At 42.1% G+C, this 21,168-nt stretch overlaps 1 protein-coding gene across 1 annotated transcript in view; it reads left to right on the top strand.

Moving 5' to 3' along the window:
* Window positions 1-21,168, top strand: part of ahcy (adenosylhomocysteinase) — a 110,604-nt gene that overhangs the window by 64,815 nt on the left and 24,621 nt on the right. The window contains exons 7-8 of the mRNA XM_060836607.1: window positions 14,130-14,217; window positions 20,197-20,314. Of these exons, the coding sequence (XP_060692590.1) occupies window positions 14,130-14,217; window positions 20,197-20,314 (206 nt within the window). The remainder of the gene's footprint in view (window positions 1-14,129; window positions 14,218-20,196; window positions 20,315-21,168) is intronic.

The raw sequence follows: 21,168 nt of genomic DNA, 5'->3' as shown, positions 1-21,168 counted from the left end.
GTATTCTAAAACTTACAGAATTGTGATCACTATTCCCAAAGAAATCCCCCACTGCAACTTCTACCATCTGGCCTGGCTCATTCCCCCAACACCAGATCCAGTATGGCCCCTTCCCTAGTTGAACTATTGACATACTGCACTTAAACCTTCCTGGATGCTCCTTACAAATTCTGCCCCGTCAGGACCTTTGACACTAAGTGTATCCCGGTCAATGTTGGGGAAATTAAAATCTCCCATTGCCCACCACTCTGTTGCCGCTACATCTTTCCATAATCTGTTTCCATAATCTGAAATGGCAAATAGATTTTAATGTAGCTAAGTGTGAGGTCTTGCATTTTGGAAAGTCAGATCAAGATAACTTGGAGAAATAAATAGTGATATCTTGAAAGGTATCCATATTACAATGAGGGTGGTGTTGGATGTCTGAAAATGCAGAAGTGTTCATAAATCCCTGTGAACCGATCATGTGTGCCCTAAAACCTTGTGGAAAAAGTAGGAATTGATTGCTAGGCCCATTGTGGAGATGAATGTGCCATCGATAAACATTGTTGAGGTGCTGGAAGACTGTGGAGGTTGGCTCACATGGCCATTATTTAAGAAAGGTGGTAAAGAAAAGCAAGGGAACTGTAAACCTGTGAGCCTGACATCAGTTGTTGGAAGGGATGCAGAGGGACTGGATTTACATGTATTTGGATAGGTTGGTGATAGTCAACATGACTTTGTGCATAGGAAATCGTGTATCACTAATTTGATTGAGATTTTTGAAGTGACCATGAATATTGAAGGCAAAGCAGTGGACATTGTATGCACTTCAGTAAGGCATTCGATAAAGTTCCACATGGTAGGCTGGTTAGCAAGGTTAGATCCCATGAAGTACAGGGAGAACTAACCAATTGGATACAAAATTGGCTCGAAGGTAGGAGACAGAAGTTGATGGAGGGTTGTTTTCAGACTGGAGTCCTGTGACCAGTGTGCTGCAAAGATTGGTGCTGGGTCCATTTCTTCTTGTCATTTATTTAAATGATTCGGATGTGAATATAGGAGACATGGTTAGTAAGTTTGCAGATGGCACCAAGATTAATGCTGTAGTGGACAGAGGAGGAGGTTCTCGGAATGCATCTGGTCCTTGATCAGATGGGCGAATGGGCTGAGGAGTAGGAAATGGGGTTTAATTTAGATGCGTTTTGGTAGGGCAACGCAGGGGCAGGACTTTTCACTTACTATTAAGATCCTGGGGAGTGTTGCTGAACAAAGAGACTGTGGGGTGCAGTTTCACAGATCCTTGAAATAGAGTTGTAGGTAAACAGGAAAGCAAAAGAGGTTTTAGTACACTTGCCTTTATTGGTAAATGCATTGAGTATGGGGATTGGAGGTAATGATGCGGTTGAACAAGACATTGGCTAGGCCATTTTTGGGATGCTTCATTTAGTTCTGGTCTCCCTGCTATAGGGAGGATGTTTTGAAATTTGAAAGTGTTCAGAAAACATTTACAACAATTTTACCAGGGTTGGAGGGTTAGAGCTACAGGGAGAGGCTGAATAGGCCAGGACTATTTTCGCTACCCCATCGAAGGCAGAGGGGTGACCTTATGAAGGGCTCTGGCCCGAAACATCGAATTTCATGTTCCTTGGATGCTGCCTAACCTGCTGTGCTTTAACCAGCAACACATTTTCAGCTCTGATCTCCAGCATCTGCAGACCTCACTTTTTACCAGAGGGGTGACCTTACCAAGGTTTAAAAAATGAGGACCATGGTTAGGGTGAATAGCCAAGATAGTTTCTCCAAAGCAAGAGAGTCCCAAACTAGAGGACATAGGTTTTGAGATGAGAGGAGAAAGATTTAAAAGGGACTTAAGGGGCAACTTTTTCATGCAGAGGATGGTGTGTATATGGAATGAACCAGAGGTGGTGGTGGAGGCTGGTACAATTACAACATATAAAAAAAAATCTGGATGGGTATATCATTTTTTTTTTGGGGGGTGGGGGGAGGAGAGAGAAACGGTTTAGAAGATTATGGGGCAAATGATGGCAAATAAGAATAGATTAGTTTGGGGTATTTGTTGGCATGGGTGAGTTGAACCGAAGGGTTTATTTCCATGCTATACGTCCCTCTGATTCTAAAGTGTGTAGAAATTAGCCCATCAATTACAGATTTATAAGTTTAATTTTGGTGGTGGGAATACTTAGAATCCACAAAAACTCATTTTCCCCGCCAGTAATGATCATTTACAATAGTGTGTATTCTCCAAAAGATGCACTGAGAAATTTGCCAAAGATCTTTAGACAGCACCTTACAAATCATGAGCACATATCTAGATGTACAAGGGCATCCGATATAGGGGAACACCAACTGCAAGTTCCCCTCCAAGCCACTCAACATCCTGACTTGAAAATCTATTACCATTCCTTCACTGTCGCTGGGTCAAAGTTCTGAAATTCCCTCCCTAATGTTGGCATTGTGGGTCAACCCACAGCAAGTAGACTGCGGCAGGTCAAGAAGAATACCCTTCGAATAGCATTGTGAATCTACCTCCCTTTCAAGAAAGCAGCTCACTGACAACTTCTGAAGGGCAACTCTTAGGGCCGCATGATGGCACAGTGGATAGCATTACTACCCTCAGCACCAGGGACCCGGGTTTGATTGCAGCCTTAGGCGACCATTTGTTTGGAGTTTGCTTGTTCTCCATGTCTGTATGGTTTTCTTCCAGGTAAGCAGGTTTCAGTCCAAAGATGTGCATTTTAGGTGGTTTGGCCATGCTTCAAGTAAATTGGCATCTAATGTCCAGAGGTTTGCAGGTTAGATGGGTTAGCTGTGGTAAAACGCATATGGGGTTATAGTGCTGGAGTGGGTCTAGATGGGATGCTCTTCAGAAGTTCGGTACAGATTTGAATGGTGTCTTTGTGCACTGTAGGGACAGGCAAAAAATGCTGACCAGCTGATGATGCTCACGTCCTGCAAATGAGTAAGTTTTAAAAAAATTAATAACCACTGAGGCAGATATGCATGAGTTAAAGAAAGCCAACATAGACTTAAAATAATTATTACTAATTTGCTGGTGTTTTTTTGAAGATGTTACAAAGAGGGTTGATGAGGGGGTGCTATTGATGCTCAGTAGGTGGACTTAAAAAGGTATTGAGTACGATGCCATCCAACAGACTTAGTTAAAACTCATGGAACATTGAACATCACAGTAAAAAGCCCTCCAGCCCACAATGTCTTGTGCTAACCATGGTGCAATTCTAAACTAATCCTGTTTGCCTGAATATGGTCTGTATCCCTCTATTCTCTGCCTGTTCATGTCTCTGCCTCTTAAGCTTTGCGATCGTATCCGTTTCTACCACCTTCCCAGCCAGCGTGTTCTGGGTACTTACCATCCGCTGTCTTTAAAAGAAAGCAACTTACTTTCACTTGCCTTTAAACTTCCCTGCTCTCACCTTAAACCTATGCCCTGAGTATTTGTCATTTCCACCTAGGGAAATATCTCCCAACTATTCACTTTATCCATACCTTGATTTTATTTGCTTCTGTCAGATCGTCATTCAGCCTCAAAAGCTCTAGTGAAAACAGTCCCAAGTCTGTCCAATCTCATTTTATGGGTAATGTAATCCAATCCAAGCAATATCCTGGGAAACTTTTTTTGCACCTCTCCATAACCTCCACATTCTTCCTATAGTGTGGTAACAAGATCTACAGACTTCTCCAAATGTGACCTAACTAAAGTTTTGTACAGCTTCAACATGACTTGCCACCATTTATATTCAGTGCCCCTACTGATGGTGAGCATTCCATACACCTTGTTTACCACCGTATCCACTTGTGTTGCCACTTTCAGGGAACAATAGACTTGCACCCCACGATTCCTCTGGGTATCAGTGCACCTAAAGGTTCTGCCATATGGTGTACATTTTCCTCTTGTAGTTGACCTCCCAAAATGCATCACCCTATATTTGTCCAGATTAAGCTCCATCTGCTATTTGTCTGCCCAACTTGTCAGGTGATCTATATTCTGCTGCATCTTTTGATATCCTGTGTCACTGTCTACAGCTTTACCAATTTTTGTCATCACACCACCTACATTTTCATGCAAATCATGGACATGATGGCCAAATTCTAATCCACGAGGACAAAGACCCATCAATCCCAAACATTTCTAATTTAGTAACCACCTTTACTTTTGGAAAGCATTTGATACGGTGCCACATAGCAAGCCATATTAGTTTTCTATACCTGTCCTACCACCCTCAATGACTCATGCACATAGACTTCAAGGTCTCTCAGCCCTTGCAGATCTTTCGAGTGGGACCTTTTTTTTAAAAAAAAATGTTGTCTCCCCATGATATAATAGTCAAATGCATTATCCCAAACTTCTCAACATTGGACTTGATCTGCCACATATCTGTTTACTGTTCAATGTTTCAAGATCCCTTTGAGGTTCTACACTGTTCTCATCTCTCTCATCCAAGCTCTGGATCACTCTCAAACCTCAAAACGGTCTCCTGCACATGGCCTTGGGTGTTGTAGAACAGAAGGACCTAGGGGTTCAGGCATATAATTCATTGAAGTTTGCGTTACATATAGACAAGAGGTTAAAAAGGTGTTTAGCCCACTTGGCTTCATTACTCATTGTGAGTATAGGGAGCTGGGAAGTCATACAGGAATTGATGAGAGTTCTTCTGAAATACTGTGTCCCGTTCTGGTTGACTAGTTATAGGAAGGATATTATCAAGCTAGGGAGGGTTCAGAAGGAATTTGCCATGAAGTTGCCAGGTATGGTAGGTTTGAGCTGTAAGGAAAGACTGGATAGGCTGGCACTTTTTCCACTGGAGCATAGGAGGTTAAGACCTTACTGAAGTTTATAAAATCACGAGGGGTATGGATAGGGTTAGTGGTAGGTGTCTTTTCCCTAGAATGGGGAATTTCAAAACTAAAGGGCACATTTTTAAGGTGAGGGGGCAGAAATTTTTTTAAAAAGATAAGGGGCATTTTTTTAAAAATACAGAGCGTGGTTCGCCTGTGGAATGAACTTCCTGAGGAACTGGTGGATGTGGGCACAGTTACAACATTTAAAAGACATTTGGGCTCGAAACATCGATTCTCCTGCTCCTTGGATGCTGCCTGACCTGCGCTTTTCCAGCAACACATTTTCAGCTAAGTACATGAATAGAAAAGGTTTGGATGGCTATAGGTCAGGAGCAAGCAGGTGGGACCAGTTTCATTTGATATTATATTCAGCATTGACTAGCTGGATCGAAATGTTTCTGTGCTCTATGACAGTGATTCTTTAGCCTAGGCAACTCCTAGACACTGTTGCCTCCTTGATGCCAGGGTCAATATTTCTGAGCAGGTACAGGATATTCTGAAGGGAAAGGGTGAACAGCCAGAGGTCACGGTCTGTATTGATACTAACAGCATAGGCAGAAAAAGAGGTGAGTAAAGAGTGGGCTGCTGGAAAAGCACAGGTCAGGCAGCATCCAAGAAGCAGGAGAATCGACGCTTCAGGCATAAGCCCTTCATCAGGTCATTTCATTATGTCCAAAGCATCGACTCTCCTGTTGCACTTTTCCAGCAGTAGGTCAACATGTGGAGTGTTTGGATTAAAAAAAAGACATGAAAACAAGCAAATCTAGTAGGAAGAACAGTTAGGGCCAGGTTAACGGCCATGGCATGATTCACAGTCTGACGTGTATTCATTTTAATACAAGGAGTATAAAAGGTAAAACAGCTGAGCATAGAACCTGGATTAGTGCATGGGACCATGATATAACCATTACACAAACTTGGCTGAGAGAAGAGTAGGCCTGGTAGCACACTATTCCAGGAGTGATAGTTAGGGATGTAAAAGAGGCTGGAGAAGTTACATTACTGACTAAGAAAAATGTCACAGCTGCACCAAGAGAGATTCTTAGAGAGCTCATCCAACAAGGCAACATGGGTGGACCTCAGGAATAAAAAATGTGCAATCGCTATAATGGTTTATACTATAGGCCTCCCAAAAGCCAGCAATAATTAGAGGAACAGATATGTAAGCAGATTATGGAAGGATGTAAAAACAACAGGTTTGTGGTACCAGGTGACTTCAATTTCTCCAATATTCCTAGGTGGATCATTTTCAGGTTGGCTCAAGGAGCAAAACAAAAACCACCTAACTTGATTCTGGAAGATTATGAGCTTCAGTAAATCGTTCATGAGGCTTATTTGTGGACTGTAGATGTCATTGCTAAGACCAATATTTCTCCATCTCTAACTGACCTGAGCTGAGTGGCTTGCTTTGGGGCAGTTAAGCGGGAGGGAGAACTCCAATTCAAAATGCATCTCTTTGGATCTACACAACAGCAAATGTTACCTACATCATTCAATACTCTACAGGTAACCATTTTTTTCTCTGTCTGTCCTCATTTATCTTTCCCAGGTATGGTGCCACCTCGTCCATGCCCACTCTTTTTTTTTGAAATTCCCCAATTGGTAAATTCCCAATTGCTAGTCTCAAGCTCGTCATCAAACTGGTTTTTGGAATACAGTGATGGGGGGAGAGATGCTCATGATCTTAACAGACCCTGTTTGGATCAAGAAGCAGATGTAGAGAACATAGAATCATAGATGTACAGCATGGAAACACACACTTTGGTCCAACTTGTCCATGCTGACCAGCTATCCTAAATTAACCTAGGATTTGCCTGCATTTGGTCCACTTCCCTCTAAACCCTTCTTATTCATAAGCCCATCCAGATGCCTCTTAAATGTTGTAATTGTAACAGCCTCCACCACTTCCTCTGGTAGTTCATTCCATACATGCACCACCCTGTGTGGAAAAAATTGCCCCTCAGGTCCCTTCTAAATCTTTCCCCTCTAACCTTAAACTTATGCTCTCTAGTTTTGGACTCTCCCACTCTAGGGAACAGATCTTGGCTATTCACTTTCTCCATACCCCTTATGATTTTAAGCCTCTAAGGTCAGCCCTCAATTTTTAATGCTCCAGAGAAAATATCACCCAACCTAGTTGGGCAGGACGGTGGCTCGGTGGTTAGCACCGCTGCCTCACAGCACCAGGGTCCCTGGTTCAATTCCAGCCTCGGGCGACTGTGTGGAGTTTGCACATTCTGCCATTGTTTGCGTGGGTTTCCTCCAGGTGCTCCGGTTTCCTCCCACAGTCCATAGATGTGCAGGTAAGGTGGATTGGCCATGCTAAATTGTCCATAGCAATAGGTGCATTAGTCGGAGGGTAGTGGGTCTAAGTGGGTTACTCTTCTGAGGGTCAGTGTGGACTAGTTGGGCCGAAGGGCCTGTTTCCACACTGTAGGGAATCTAATTTAATATTCATTGGGACTTAGCCAGGGGCTTAGATTGGGTAGACTTTCTCGAATGCACCCAGGAGGGGTTCGTGAAACTATAAATAGATTGCTCAACTAGGGAAAGGGCTGTATCAGACATTTATTGGGGAACGAGCCTGGCCAGGTGACCGAAGTTTCAGTGGGTGAAAATTTTGGAAACAGTGATCATAATTCCACAAGTTTTAAGATAATTATAGAAAAAAGTAACACTAATTGCCAGGCAAAAGTGGGGAAAGGCCAATTACAACTGTATAAAACAGGAACTAGAAAAACCGGATCAGGGCAGTTCTTTGAAAGTAATTCCCATTTGACATATGGGAGTCTTTTAAAAGGCAGTAGACCAGAATTCAGGACAGCGTGTTCTAACAAGGATGAGACATAAGAATGGCAAGATTTGGGAACCCTGGATGACAAACGATGCTAGAAGATTAGTTAAAAAGAGAAAAAGTCAGCATATGTTAAGGTTTAGGAAGCAAATCAAACAAAGGCTTTGAGTATATATAGGAGACAGAAAAGAACACTTCTCATCAATATTCACAGAGAAAAAAGACATGGATGATGGTAGGTTTAGAGAGGGGTTTATTGGTATTTTAATGATGTGGAGGTTCCTGTGTTGGACTTAGGTGGACAAAGTTAAAAATCACACACCAGGTTGTAGGCCAACAAGTTTATTTGGAAGTACAAGCTTTCAGAGTACTGCTCCTTTATCAGGTAGCTAGCTACTGACAAGTTAGATATGTTCCCAGAGCATAAAGGGGTTTACCCCAAGATATTAAATCAGGCAAAGCTGAGGCTTTGACAGATAATTTGTATTCTAACCACAGGCAAGGTCCCGGAGAGTCTTACATCAGTGGTAAGGGAAATCATGGACATGAAAGTATAGATAGGTGTAGTTTGGCAGTTGTCAGACTAGAGCTTAAAAATGTGTTCCTGGAAAAGTGCAGCAGGTCAGGCAGCATCAAAGGAACAGGAGAATCGACGTTTCGGGCATTAGCCCTTCAGGAAAAGTCCTCACTTTCTCCTAGTTGTCAGACTAGAGACCGGTTGAAAGTAGTGTTCCCTATCAGTGTTGGGACTCTTTCTGATTTACCGTAATTCCTCTATATCCATGAAATCATTAATTGCTATTTCATCTATCCACATAAGAACAAGTAACAAAAATTCAATACTGCACAATATTTACCCTTTCTCTGACCTTTTAAATGAGCTCCACACTGGCGAATTTCATCATTTGCAGGGGTTCTCATAAATGGAACTCTCATGAATATGGAGCAATAACTGTGTATATAAACAATTTTCAGATGTGAGTTGAGGGCAAAATCTTTTTTTTTCACACGTGCATGAACATTGCTGGCTGACTATCTTTTTATTGCCTGTCCTTAGTTGCCTCTGAGTAGGTAGTGATGAGTTGTTGCCACCTTGAACCTCTTCATTCCATGCACTGCAAGTTGACCCATTATGCGCTTACAGAAGGAATTCCAGGAATTTGACCCAGCTACAGTGAAGGAACCAGGTATACTTCCAAGTCAAGATGGTGAGTGGCTTGGAAAGGTGGTGTTCCATGTTTTGCTGCCCTTCTCCTTCTAGTGAAAGTGGTCATAGGTTTTGGTTTGGCATTTCTGGATCAAGATTGCTGCAAATGCTTCAACCTTATTTTTTGCACTGAAGAGTTGGGCTCTTCCATCATTGAGAATGGGAATTTTTGGTGAAACACCTCCAGTGAGTTGTTTATTCGTCCTCCATCTTTCACGACAGGATGTGGCAGGACTGCAGAGTTAAATCTGATCCATTAGTTGTGGAATTGCTTAGCTCTGTCTATCACTTGCTGCTTATGCTGTTTTGCCCGCAAATAGTCCTGTTGGTGGCTTTACTGGATTGACACCCCACCCTGACATGCCCTCCTGCACTCTATATTGAAATAGGATTGATCCCCTGGCTTGATGGTAAAGGTTGAGTGGGAGATATGCCTGACAATGCGGTTGCAGATTGTGCTGGAGTACAGTTCTGCTGCTGTTGATGGCCCACAATACATCATGAATGCCCAGTCTAGTTGCTTGATGTATTTGAAGTCTCTCCCATTTAGCTCAGTGCCACACAGCATGATGACGGGTTTTCTCAATGTGAATGCAAGACTTTGTCTCCACGTGAAGTAAAAGGTGGTCACTCTAACTGATAGTCGTGGACAGATGCAACTTTAGCTGGCAGATTGGTACGGGTGAAGTCAAGTATGTTTTTCCCTCTTGTTGGTTCCCTTACCATCTGCCATAGATCCAGTCTAGCAGTTATGTCTTTTAGGACCCAACCATCTTGATCAATAGTACTGCTACCAAGCCAATCTTGGTAGTGGACATTGAGATGCTTCACCCTTGCTTTCTCTCAATGCTTCCTTTAAGTATTCTTCAACATGAAGTAGTACTGACTCATCAGCTGAGGGGCTACATTACGTGGTAATCAGCAGAAAGTTTCCTTGCCCACGTTTAACCTGAAGTTTTGAGACTTCATAGGGTCTGGAGTCAATGTTAAGGACTTAGAAGGCAACTCCCTCCTGACTCTGCCACTCTGCTGACGCCTCTGTTGGCTTTGCCTTGTATACCCGGGAATGGTGATGGTGGTTTGTGGTACTTTATCTGTATGGTGTGATTCTGAGAGTATGATTACAATTGGCTGTTCTTTGACTAGTCTGACAGTATTCTCAATTTTGGCACTGGACCCCAGATGCTTTTTTAAAAAAAAGACTCTACAGGGTCCAACAGAGCTGCTTCTGCCATTGTCTTTTCCTGGTGATCTATCCAGTTTCATTTCTTTCTTGAGGCTTTGTAGTGATTGATGCAACTGAGTGGTTTCCTAGACCAGTTCAGAAGCCAGGTGAGAATCAACCTCATTGACTCCAGACTCTCAGCAGGTGGGCCAGACAAGGTGAGGATGACCGATTTCCTTCTCTAAAGGACATTAATGAACCAGATGTTTTTCCCCCAACAATTAAGAACATGAATATAGAACAGTACTGCAAAATATTGGCCTGCCCCACCCCCCTCCAATGTTGTGCCTTGACCTTTTATCCTACTCTAAGATCAAAATAACCTACATACCTACATTTTACTATTGTCCATGTGCCTATCCAAGAGTCGCTTAAATGTCCTTGATGTATCTGACTCTCACTGCTGACAGTGCATTCTGTGCACCCACCACTCTGTGTAAAGAACTGACCTCTGACATCTCCCCTAAACCTCCTTCCAATCACCTTAAAATTATGTCCCCTCGTGAGAGCCATTTCATGCCCTATCCACTATATCTATGCCTCTCATCATCTTGTATCAAATCGCCTCTCATCCTCCTTTGATCCAATGAGAAAAACTATAGCTCCCTCAACCTTACTTCACAAGACATGCCCTCCAGTCCAGGCAGCATCCTGGTAAGTCTCCTCTGCACCTTCTCTAAAGGTTCCACATCTTTCCTATAATGCGGCGACCAGAACCGAACACAGTACTCCAAGGGTGGTCTAACCAGGGCTTTATAGAGTTGCAGCATTACCTTGCAGCTTTTAAACTCAATCCCCCTGCTAATGAAAGCCAACGTACCATTTTTTTAATGTTCCAGGATATAAATGCTTCAGACAGGGGTAGAAGTTGCATTGCTGGTCAGGGATGATATCACTGCTGCACTAAAGGAGGACACTACGGAGGGCTTGAGCAGTGAGGCATTATGGGTAGAACTGAGAAATGAGATGGGTGTAGTTTCATTGTTGGGGCTGTACAATAGGCATCCCAACAGTGAGCGAGAGGTAAAACAACAAATGGGCAAAAGAAGTAGCTACTGGAGAAGGTACTGACAAATGGGATCTATTTATATTTGGGAGAGAATGGATTTATCAGTGATAAGCAACATGGTTTTGTGCAGGGGAGATCATGCTTTCCCCAACTTAGTTCTTTGAGGAAGTGACCAAGTTGGTAGATGAAGGAAGGGCTGTAGCTGTAATATGCATCAACTTTAGTAAGGCGTTTGATAAGGTTTCCCATGGTAAACTAATGGAGAAAGTGAAGTCACATGGTGTGCAGGGTGTTTTAGCTAGGTGGATAAAGAACTGGTTGATGAACAGGAGACAGTAGTAGTTGAAGGGAGTTTCTTGAAATGGGGAAAGGTGACTAGTGGTGTTTCACAGGGATCCGTGCTAGGGCCACTGTTTATGATATACATAAGTAATCTGGAAAATTAACAGACAATTTTTCAATGTATAATTTCAGTTACATCACACTGCAAATTTTTGCTATAAATTCTGTTATGATCGAGCCCTCCACAATCATCTGATGAAGGAGCATCGCTCCAAAAGCTAGTGTGCTTCCAATTAAACCTGTTGGACTATAACCTGGTGTTGTGATTTTTAACTTTGTACACCCCAGTCCAACACCAGCATTCCAAATCAGATCTGGACGATGGCATTGATGGTCTGATCAGTAAGTTTGCAGATGACTGGAAGATTGGTGGAGTAGCATCAAGCATCCTTATGACTCAGAATGTAGATAGACTGGAGTGTTAGGTGGAGAAGTGGCAAGTGGAGATCAATCCAGGCAAATGTGAGGTGATGCATTTTGAAACGTCTAATTCTAGAGAGAACTATACTGTAAACGGAAGAGCCTTGGGGAAAAATTGATGAGCAGAGAGACCTGGGAGTTTGGGTCCATTCCCCCTGGAGGTGGATGCACAGGTGGATAGAGTGGTCAAGAAGGCATATGGTATGCTTGCTTTTATTGAATGGGGGATTGAGTACCAGAGCTGGCAGGTCATGTTAAAGTTGTACAAGACTTTGGTTCGGTCACAATTAAAATACTGTGTACAGTTCTGGTTGCCACATTACCAAAAGGATGTGGATGCTTTGGAGAGGGTGTAGAGAAGGTTTACAAGGATGTTGGTAAGGAAGGTGCTAGCTATGAAGAGAGGATTGTTTTCATTAGGAAAAAGGAGATTGAAGGGGGACCTGATTGAGATGTACAAAATCATGAGTATAAACAGAGTGGATAGAGATGAGCCTTTTCCTAGGGTAAGGGCTTCAGTAACTAGAGGTCATGCGTTCAAGCTGAGAGGAGAAAAATTTAAAGGGGATACACATGGCAAGTACTTTACACAGAGGGTGGTAGGTGTCTGGAACGCGCTGCCAACAGTGGTAGTAGAGGCAAGGACAGGAGATTAATTTAAGATGTGTCTGGACAGTGGATTTGGATCGGCGCAGACTTGGAGGGCTGAATGGGCTGTAACTTTTCTGTTCTTTGTTCTTAACAACCCTATTAATTTGGGTGACACTACCGAGAATCCTGCCTTTAACCCTATAATCTGCATTCAAATTTGACCTTCTGAAATGAATCACTTCACGCTTTTCCAGGTTGAACTCCATCTGCCTCTTCTCAGCCTAGCTTTGCATCCTGTCAATGTCGCATTGCAACCTACAGCAGCCCTCCACACTATTCACAACTCCTCCAACCTTTGTGTCATTGGCAAACTTACTAACCCACCCTTCCACTTCCTCATCCAAGTCATTTATAAAAATCACAAAGCAAAGATCCCAGAACAGATCCTTGCGGAACACCACTGGTCATCAAGCTCTCGGCTGAATACTTTTCATGCGCTACTACCCTCTGTCTTCTATGGGGCAGTCAATTCTGTATCTAGGCAGCCAAGTTTCCCTATATCCCATGCCTCCTTACTTTCTGAATGAGTCTAATAATGCCTTTCTAAAATCCATATACACCACATCCACTGCTCTATCATCATCAATGCTTGGCAATGGTTGTTTTGTTTTAAAAATTGAATTCAAATCCTAGCATCTGCCGTGGCAAGATTTGAACTCAGGTGGCCGGAACATTAGCTGAGTTTCTGGATTAATAGTCTAGCAGTCATTCCACCAGGCTGCCTCTTATTTGCAGATAATACTCAGCCAGGAAGAATAGTGAACTTTGAGGAGGATGCTGAGTGACTTCAGAGGGGACATTGACAAGTTGGCCAAGTGGGCTTGCACCTGGCAGATGAATTTCAATGCAGAGAAGTATGAGGTAAAGCATTTTAGTAAAAGAAACATGGAGAGACAATACAGGAGCAGAGGAACCTCAAGGTTCACACGCATAATTCTATAAAGGTGGTCAGGTAAGTTGAAACAGTTGTTAAGAAAGATCCTTGAGTTTATAAATTAAGGCAGAAAATAAAACTAAGGAAGTGATGGTACACCTCTACAAATCATTGTTTAGACCACATTTTGAATATTGTGTTCAGTTCTGGGTATCTTATTTAAGGAATGATGTTAAACCTTGAGGAGAGTGCAAAGGAGATTTAGTAAAATGATACCAGGAATGAGGAATTTTAGATAAAAGATTAGAAAACTTAAGCTGCTTATGCTAGAAGGAGAAAAGTTTGACATGACCTTATTGAGGTGTTCAAGATTATGAACAATTTTGACAGAGTAAAGAGAAATATTCTGTTTCCATTAGTTGGTATGTCAGTAAGTAGGGATCACAATTTTAAGATACTCAGCAAGAGTTAGAAGTGATATGCAAAGTTTTGAAGGTGTTTCAAACAATAACAAATATTTTACCTATAACTGAGAGATCAATGTTTTCCTTGTTTGAAGTAGATTTTTATCCAAGAATAGAGAATGCCTTCCCCTCTCCCCTTCCCAAACTAACCCTCCAATTTTGAGCATTTCATTGAGTAACAATAATCAATACTTGGGCTCGCTCAGTTGAGCTTTACTAAGATAAAACCCTTCTATTTCTTTGTCTCATCAATTCTGACTCCCGTGTATGTTTTATTTTTTAGGTTTTGAGGTCACCACCATGGATGATGCATGTAAAGAGGGAAATATTTTTGTGACAACAACTGGTTGCAAAGATATCATTGTGGGAAGGTAAGAAATGGTTGTTTCTGGACTCATGATTTTTGGCAATCGGTACAATATTGGTTTCTCCTCGGTAAATCATTGGATCACGGGTAACTGCTCAGCCTGCCGCATCAGTGTTGGTTCTATATCCAAGCTATTCAAGTATACAATTACTTTTGTAACATTTAAATTAAATCTTGCTTCATGTCAGGCAATGATTCAAATGGCAAGAAAATAATTATTTTTGCCAGCTAGTTTACTGACTCTTTTGGCAGAGGAAATGTTTCTGGATGTAGATTTGCTCACTGCGATAGAAGGTTCATTTTCAGACGTTTCATTACCATTCTAAGTAACATTTTCAGTGGGCCACTGGACAAAGTGTCCAGAGGCTCACTGAAGATGTCGTTTCGTCACCATACTAGGTAACATCTTCAGTGAGTCTCTGGACACTTTGTCCAGTGGCCCACTGAAAATGTTACTTAGAATGGTGATGAAACGTCTGAAAATGAACCTTCCATGTCAGCGAGCAAACCTACATCCAGGACCTCAACCTGAGCTACAAGTCTTCTCAAAACTCGCTAAGAAATGTTTCTCCCTACTTGCTTTATCAAGATACTTCCATTGTTCTGTATGCCTTTATTTGATTGCTGTTTAACCTCCCTGTTGTAAGGATGACAATCCAAGCTTCCCCACGTTTCCACATAACAAACCACGTACTATCCTCAGAATCATTCTGGTAAGCCTCCTCTAGCTTTTAATGCCTTGCTATCTAACTTAAGATGTACCGAGGATGTCCACAAAGCTCAGTTGTGGTATAGCTAAAGATTTGTAAAGTTTAACGGACTTCCAATGTCAACAAACCCATCTTTACAAAGCTAAGTATCCAATATAGTTTCTTAACCATTATATCAACTTTACCTGGTATGTCAAACAGCTCGGGGTTAGTAATCATAGAGTCATACAGCACAGCATAGCATGTGGGTGTTTCTGGCTAGGTCAGCATTTACTACCTAAGCCTAATTGCCCAGCGCACAATTAAGAATTATCCACATTGCTGGGTCTGGAGTTACATGTGAGCTGGACCTGCAGTTTCCTTCCCTAAATAACATTCGGGAACCAGATTTTGTTTTTCAACCAATCGGCTATGGATTCATGGTCATCATGAGATTTTTATTTTGAATTCGAGGTTCAATTTGAATTCCACCATCTCCCAGGGTGGGATTTGAATCCATGTCCCCAGTACATTACCAGGGTCTCTGGATTAATAGTCTCATGATAATGCCACTAGGGCATTGCCATCTAGTCAGGTGACTTGTCAACTTTAAGTACCAATAGTCTATCTAACAGTTCTTCCTTATCAATTTTGAACACTTGTAGCGACAGTGTTTCCTCCTTGGTCACCATGTGGCAGCGTCTGCTTTTTTTGAAAAGACTGATGCAAGGTGTTTATTTAAAATCTCATCATGCCTGTTGCCTCTGTGTAAATTCTGATTTTTGATCTCCAATCAGCCCTATTCCTTTGGCTGCACTCACTATTTGCATGCCTATAGAAGATTTGGTGATTTTCTTTCATGTTGGCTTTCAGTCTTTTCTCATAATTCCCTTTTCTTCTGATATGCTTCTCCACCTTCCGTCTGAACCTTCTAGAAAATATAGAAAAACATAGAAAAATACAGCGCAGCACAGGCCCTTCGGCCCTCGATGTTGCGCCGATCCAAGCCCACCTAACATACACTAGCCCACTATCCTCCATATGCCTATACAATGCCCGTTTAAATGCCGATAAAGAGGGAGAGTCCACCACTGTTATTGGCAGGGCATTCCATGAACTCGTGACTCGCTGAGTCAAGAATCTACCCCTAACATCTGTCCTATACTTACCACCCCTTAATTTAAAGCTATGCCCCCTCATAATAGCTGACTCCATATGTGGAAAAAGGTTCTCATGGTCAACCCTATCTAAACCCCCAATCATCTTGTACACCTTTATCAAGTCACCCCTAAACCTTCTTTTCTCCAATTAGAACAGCCCCAAGTGCCTCAGCCTTTCCTCATATGATCTTCCTACTATACCAGGCAACATCCTGGTAAACCTCCTCTGCACCCGTTTCAGTGTCTCCACATCCTTCCTATAGTATGGCGACCAAAACTGCACACAATACTCCAGATGCGGCCGCACCAGAGTCTTATACAACTGCAACATGACCTCAGGACTCCGGAACTCAATTCCTCTACCAATGAAAGCCAGTACGCCATATGCCTCCTTCACAGCACTATTTACCTGGGTGGCAACTTTGAGATCTGTGTACATGGACACCAAGATCCCTCTGCTCATCCACACTACCAAGTATCCGACCATTAGCCCAGTACTCTCTCTTCTTGTTACTCTTACCAAAGTGAATCACTTCACACTTAGCGACATTGAACTCCATTTGCCACCTTTCTACCCAGTTCTGCAGCTTATCTATATCCCGCTGTAACCTGCCACATCCATCCTCACTGTCAACAACTCCACCGACTTTCGTATCATCCGCAAACTTGCTCATCCAACCTTCTAGCCCCTCCTCCAGGTCATTTACAAAATGTCATTTAATGTGTTAAAGGTCATTTATACATCCTTCTGTATTCCTGTTGATTCTCAATTGTTTTTTCTACTTGAAATCACACTTTTTGTTCTTAATTTCTAACTCCTCCTCATCAAGGGGCTGAATGTTTATTTTACCCATGTTTCCATATATTTCTTGACAATTTCCAAACCTTAGAATATAAAAAAAATGGCACAGGAACAGGCCCTTTGGCCCATCGTCGCTGTGCCTCAATTCCCTGTCTGTTCATATGACTCACTAAATGCCTCTTTAAACTTTGCTAATACATTTGCTTCTACCACCTCCACTGGTAGTGTGTTCTAAACAGTGTTTTTTAAAAAAAAGCCTTTCCCTCTCACCACCTTCAAACTCTCCCCATCACCTTAAATCTATGTCCACTAGTATTTGACATTTTCGCGTTGCAGAGAGAGAGATTCCGGCTATCTGACTCCAAAGGAAGACTGGCAGAGCACTCAAAGACAACCAATACATTAGAAAGGAGCTTAAACAAGGAACTAGGGCTAAAAGGGGTCGTGAAACGTCTTTCAATGAGAATTGAGGAAAATCTCAAAGCGTTTTATATAAGGGACGAGGGTGAGCTAGAGAAAGAGTAGATCCAGTCAAGGACAAAAAATAGAATTTAGGTGTGGGACTGGAGGAATTGGGTGAGGTACTTTACGAATACTTTGCATTAGTATTCAGAAAGGAGAAGGACATGGTGGGTGTTGAGGCTCAGGAGGGATATGCTGCTGTTATAGAGCATGCCGATATATAAAAAAAAACAGCGGTATTGCTTTTTTTAAGAAAAGCATTAAGATAGACCAGTCCGCAAGGCCGATTGGGATCTACCTCAATGCTGAGGGAGGCAGGTCAGGAAATTGCTGGAGCATTGTACAAAATCATTATAGCCTCTATACACAGGAGAGGTCCCAGAGGACTGAAGAATAGCCAATGTTGTTCCTTTGTGCCTTATGTCAGTGATAGGGGAAATTACTGGAGAAGATGGAGAATAGGTCGTACGAGGATAGGTTGAGAGTTCTCGGCCTTTTCTCGTTGGAACGGCGAAGGATGAGGGGTGACTTGTTAGAGGTTTATAAGATGATCAGAGGAATAGATAGAGTAGACAGTCAGAAACTTTTTCCCCGGGTACAACAGAGTATTACAAGGGGACATAAATTGAAGGTGAAGGGTGGAAGGTATAGGGGAGATGTCAGGGGTGGGTTCTTTACCCAGAGAGTGGTGGGGGCATGGAATGTGCTGCCCGTGGGAGTGGTAGAGTCAGAATCATTGGCGACCTTTAAGCGGTAATTGGATAGGTACATGGATGGGTGCTTAATCTAGGATAGATGTTCGGCACAATATCGTGGGCCGAAGGGCCTGTTCTGTGCTGTATTGTTCTGTGTTCTATGTTCTAAGATTCTTAGGGATAGGGTTTACTCACATTTGGAAATGTTTTGACTTATTAGTAGTAGGCAGCATGATTTGGTGCAGAGAAGATCACATCTCATAAACTTGATTGAGTTTTTTTGTGGAAGTGATAAAGATAATTGAGGTCAGGGCAATAAATATTGTCTGTGTGGACTTTAGCAAGATCTTTGACAAGGTCCCACATGGCAGGCTGGAGGGTCTGTTCCTGTGGTGTTCTATCCACACTATCCAGCCCTCCTAATGTTATACACTTCCATTAAGTCATTCCACAGCCTTTAAAATTCTACTGAAAACAATCCAATTTGTCCAACCTCCCCATATAGCTAATGCACACCAATCTAGGCACATCTTGGTAAACCTCTTTCGCACCTCCCCAAAACTTCTGCGTCCTTTCTATGGTGTAATGACCGGAACTGTGGCCTATCTAAAGTTTTATGCAGCTGCAACATGACTTGCCAATTTTTATTTCAGTGCCTCAACCGATGAAGGCATTTATGCCATGTCTACTTTACTACCTTGTTCACTTACGTTGCCACTTTGAAGCTATGGACTTGTATCCCAAGATTCCTTGGCATATCAAACAAAAATGGAAATTGTTGGAAAAGCTCAGCAGGTCTGGTAGCATATGTGAAGAGAAATCAGGATGAACGTTTTGGTCTGGTGACCCTTCCTCGGAACGGTTCTGGGTGGCATGCTAATAACAGGGAAGACTAATAAAGAGCACTTACAGAACTTGAACATAGTGCTTAAGTGTTTCTTCAAGGGAGGTATACACCTTTGGAGGGAAAAAAATGCATGTTCCAGGTACCCAAGTGACCTAATTGAACTACAAAGTTGACAATACTGGCTAACACCTGTTAGAAGATTGAAGGTGATCAAAGGTGCCCTGGTTCCCATGTCTGTACTGCAGCTTGGATCTTTCCTTGGGTTGGTGAATTATTATGGAAAATTCATATGTACCCTGGTCTCCACTCCATGTATTTGCTGTCTCTGTCTTTCCAGATGGAAGTTCGTAAATTTGGAAAGTGCTGTCTAAAGGTCTTTGACAAATTTCTGCAGTGACACTTGTGGCTAGTATACACCACTTGATACTGAGATTGCCGAATGCATTTCCTGCACATGTGGTCTTCTCACATATTACAGACTACATAATACACACGACTGGGCTTTGTTACAATGTCTTAAATTTACTTTCCTTACATTAAATTTGTTCTGCTTTTAGGTTACTTATATATCACTTTATTATATTGACCTTGACTTTCCCTTATTCCTGATAGTTTTCCAGTGAAATCCAAATTTAGCCATACTTTAAAAATATCATGCTCTTCAAATTTACAGAAGTATAAAGAAATACCTAAGAAGTTTCTTCAATGTATTCAATGAAAAAGAGTAAAAGAGCAAAGTTACTTCCTCTCTGCCCTTTACCAAACTCCCCACTTGACGCACTTTACTTCTTGCAACAAACAAGTACATCTTTCTCTCTTTGTGCTGGATTCCTGCATTTAAGTTACATTCACTCAGCCTCTTGCCTCCATCATACTGGCAGTGTGTCCTTACTCTCCATATTATTATACTGCACATGACAGTAAGACTGTTCTGTCCTGTAAAGGTACTAGCAAATGTCTATAGAGGTCTATTACATCATGACTTGCCTCAGACTTATCTGCATATGTCTACCAACTGTTCTGACTTTATGATGGAGAGTCGGTACATTTCAATATAAACGACCAGTAGAATTCCCAAACATTGAGTCCCACTATCGGCAGAGAGATCAGGAGAACGGTCAGAAGAAATTATTATTCGTGTAGATCTGACAAAAAGTTGTTACTAAGCAATTTGGCAGAATTTGGGCATCCTCTTAACTTCTGCTTGAAGAGTGAAGAATTGTCATCAACAAGCTTCCTAACTTTTAAATTGCCTTGATCCTGATAAATGTTTTTTTTCTACCTCCCCATTCCCACCTCCCCTCTTTTTCTGCCCCTTACCCATTCAGGCACTTTGAAGAAATGAAAGATGATACAATTGTTTGTAATATTGGTCATTTTGATATTGAGTTGGATGTGAAATGGCTGAATAAAAATTCAGCAAAGAAAGTGAACATTAAACCTCAGGTAGGTGAAACCTTAATTCTGAAGTAGATTTATGCAGCAGTAATTCAGTTCCTATTGAACCCCTGCCCTCAGCAGAAACTAGATTGTGACGATCTTAACCTGGAGATCACAAGATAAATAAAAGAAATGTGGGAGGTCAGGGAGGAAATTACAGGAGCTTTGATCCAAGTTCTTAATTCCCCTTTGGCCACAGGGGGTGTGGCTAATGTGGTCCTACTTTTCAAGAAGGGTCGTAGAGATAAACCAGGGAATTACAAACTGGTGAATTTTACATCAGTAGTAGGGAAACTACCGAAGGAGAGAAGTAAGCTTCACTTGGAGAGACAAGGTTTGATCCCAGATGGTCAGCGTAGCTTTGAGGGGGAGGGAGACTGCTAAAGAAGATAATAGCACAGAGGATCCAGCGTAACTTGGCAAGTTGGGTCCAAAATTAGCTCAGTGGTAGCACACAAGTACTGTTTGTGTGACAGTTGGTGTCCAGTGACGTATCACCAGGGTCAGTGTTGTGATACATGTATACCAAAGTGTGGGAGCGATGATAAGTTTGTGGTTAACATGAAGATTGGCTGAAACGTGAAACAGAAATTGCTGGAAAATCTCTAGCATGTCTGACTACATCTGTGGAGAGAAATCAGAATTAACATTTCAGATCCAGTGATCCTTCAAAACAAATTGGTGATTGACAGTGAGAAAGAAGGCGTTGGGTTACGTGAAAATATAGAAGCTTTAGGCAGATGAGTGACAAACAGAATGTGACCCTGATAGTGTAAAGTGATACATTTTTGAAAAAGTAGCAATATAAGGTAGTACTTGACGATTGGCAGGAAACTAGGAACATAGGGAATGTATTTAAA

This window comes from Hemiscyllium ocellatum, chromosome 15 (genome assembly GCF_020745735.1).
Source record: "Hemiscyllium ocellatum isolate sHemOce1 chromosome 15, sHemOce1.pat.X.cur, whole genome shotgun sequence".
Lineage (NCBI taxonomy): Eukaryota > Metazoa > Chordata > Chondrichthyes > Orectolobiformes > Hemiscylliidae > Hemiscyllium > Hemiscyllium ocellatum.
The sequence above is the reverse complement of the archived record's forward strand: the minus strand, read 5'-3'. Positions and strand labels throughout refer to the sequence as shown.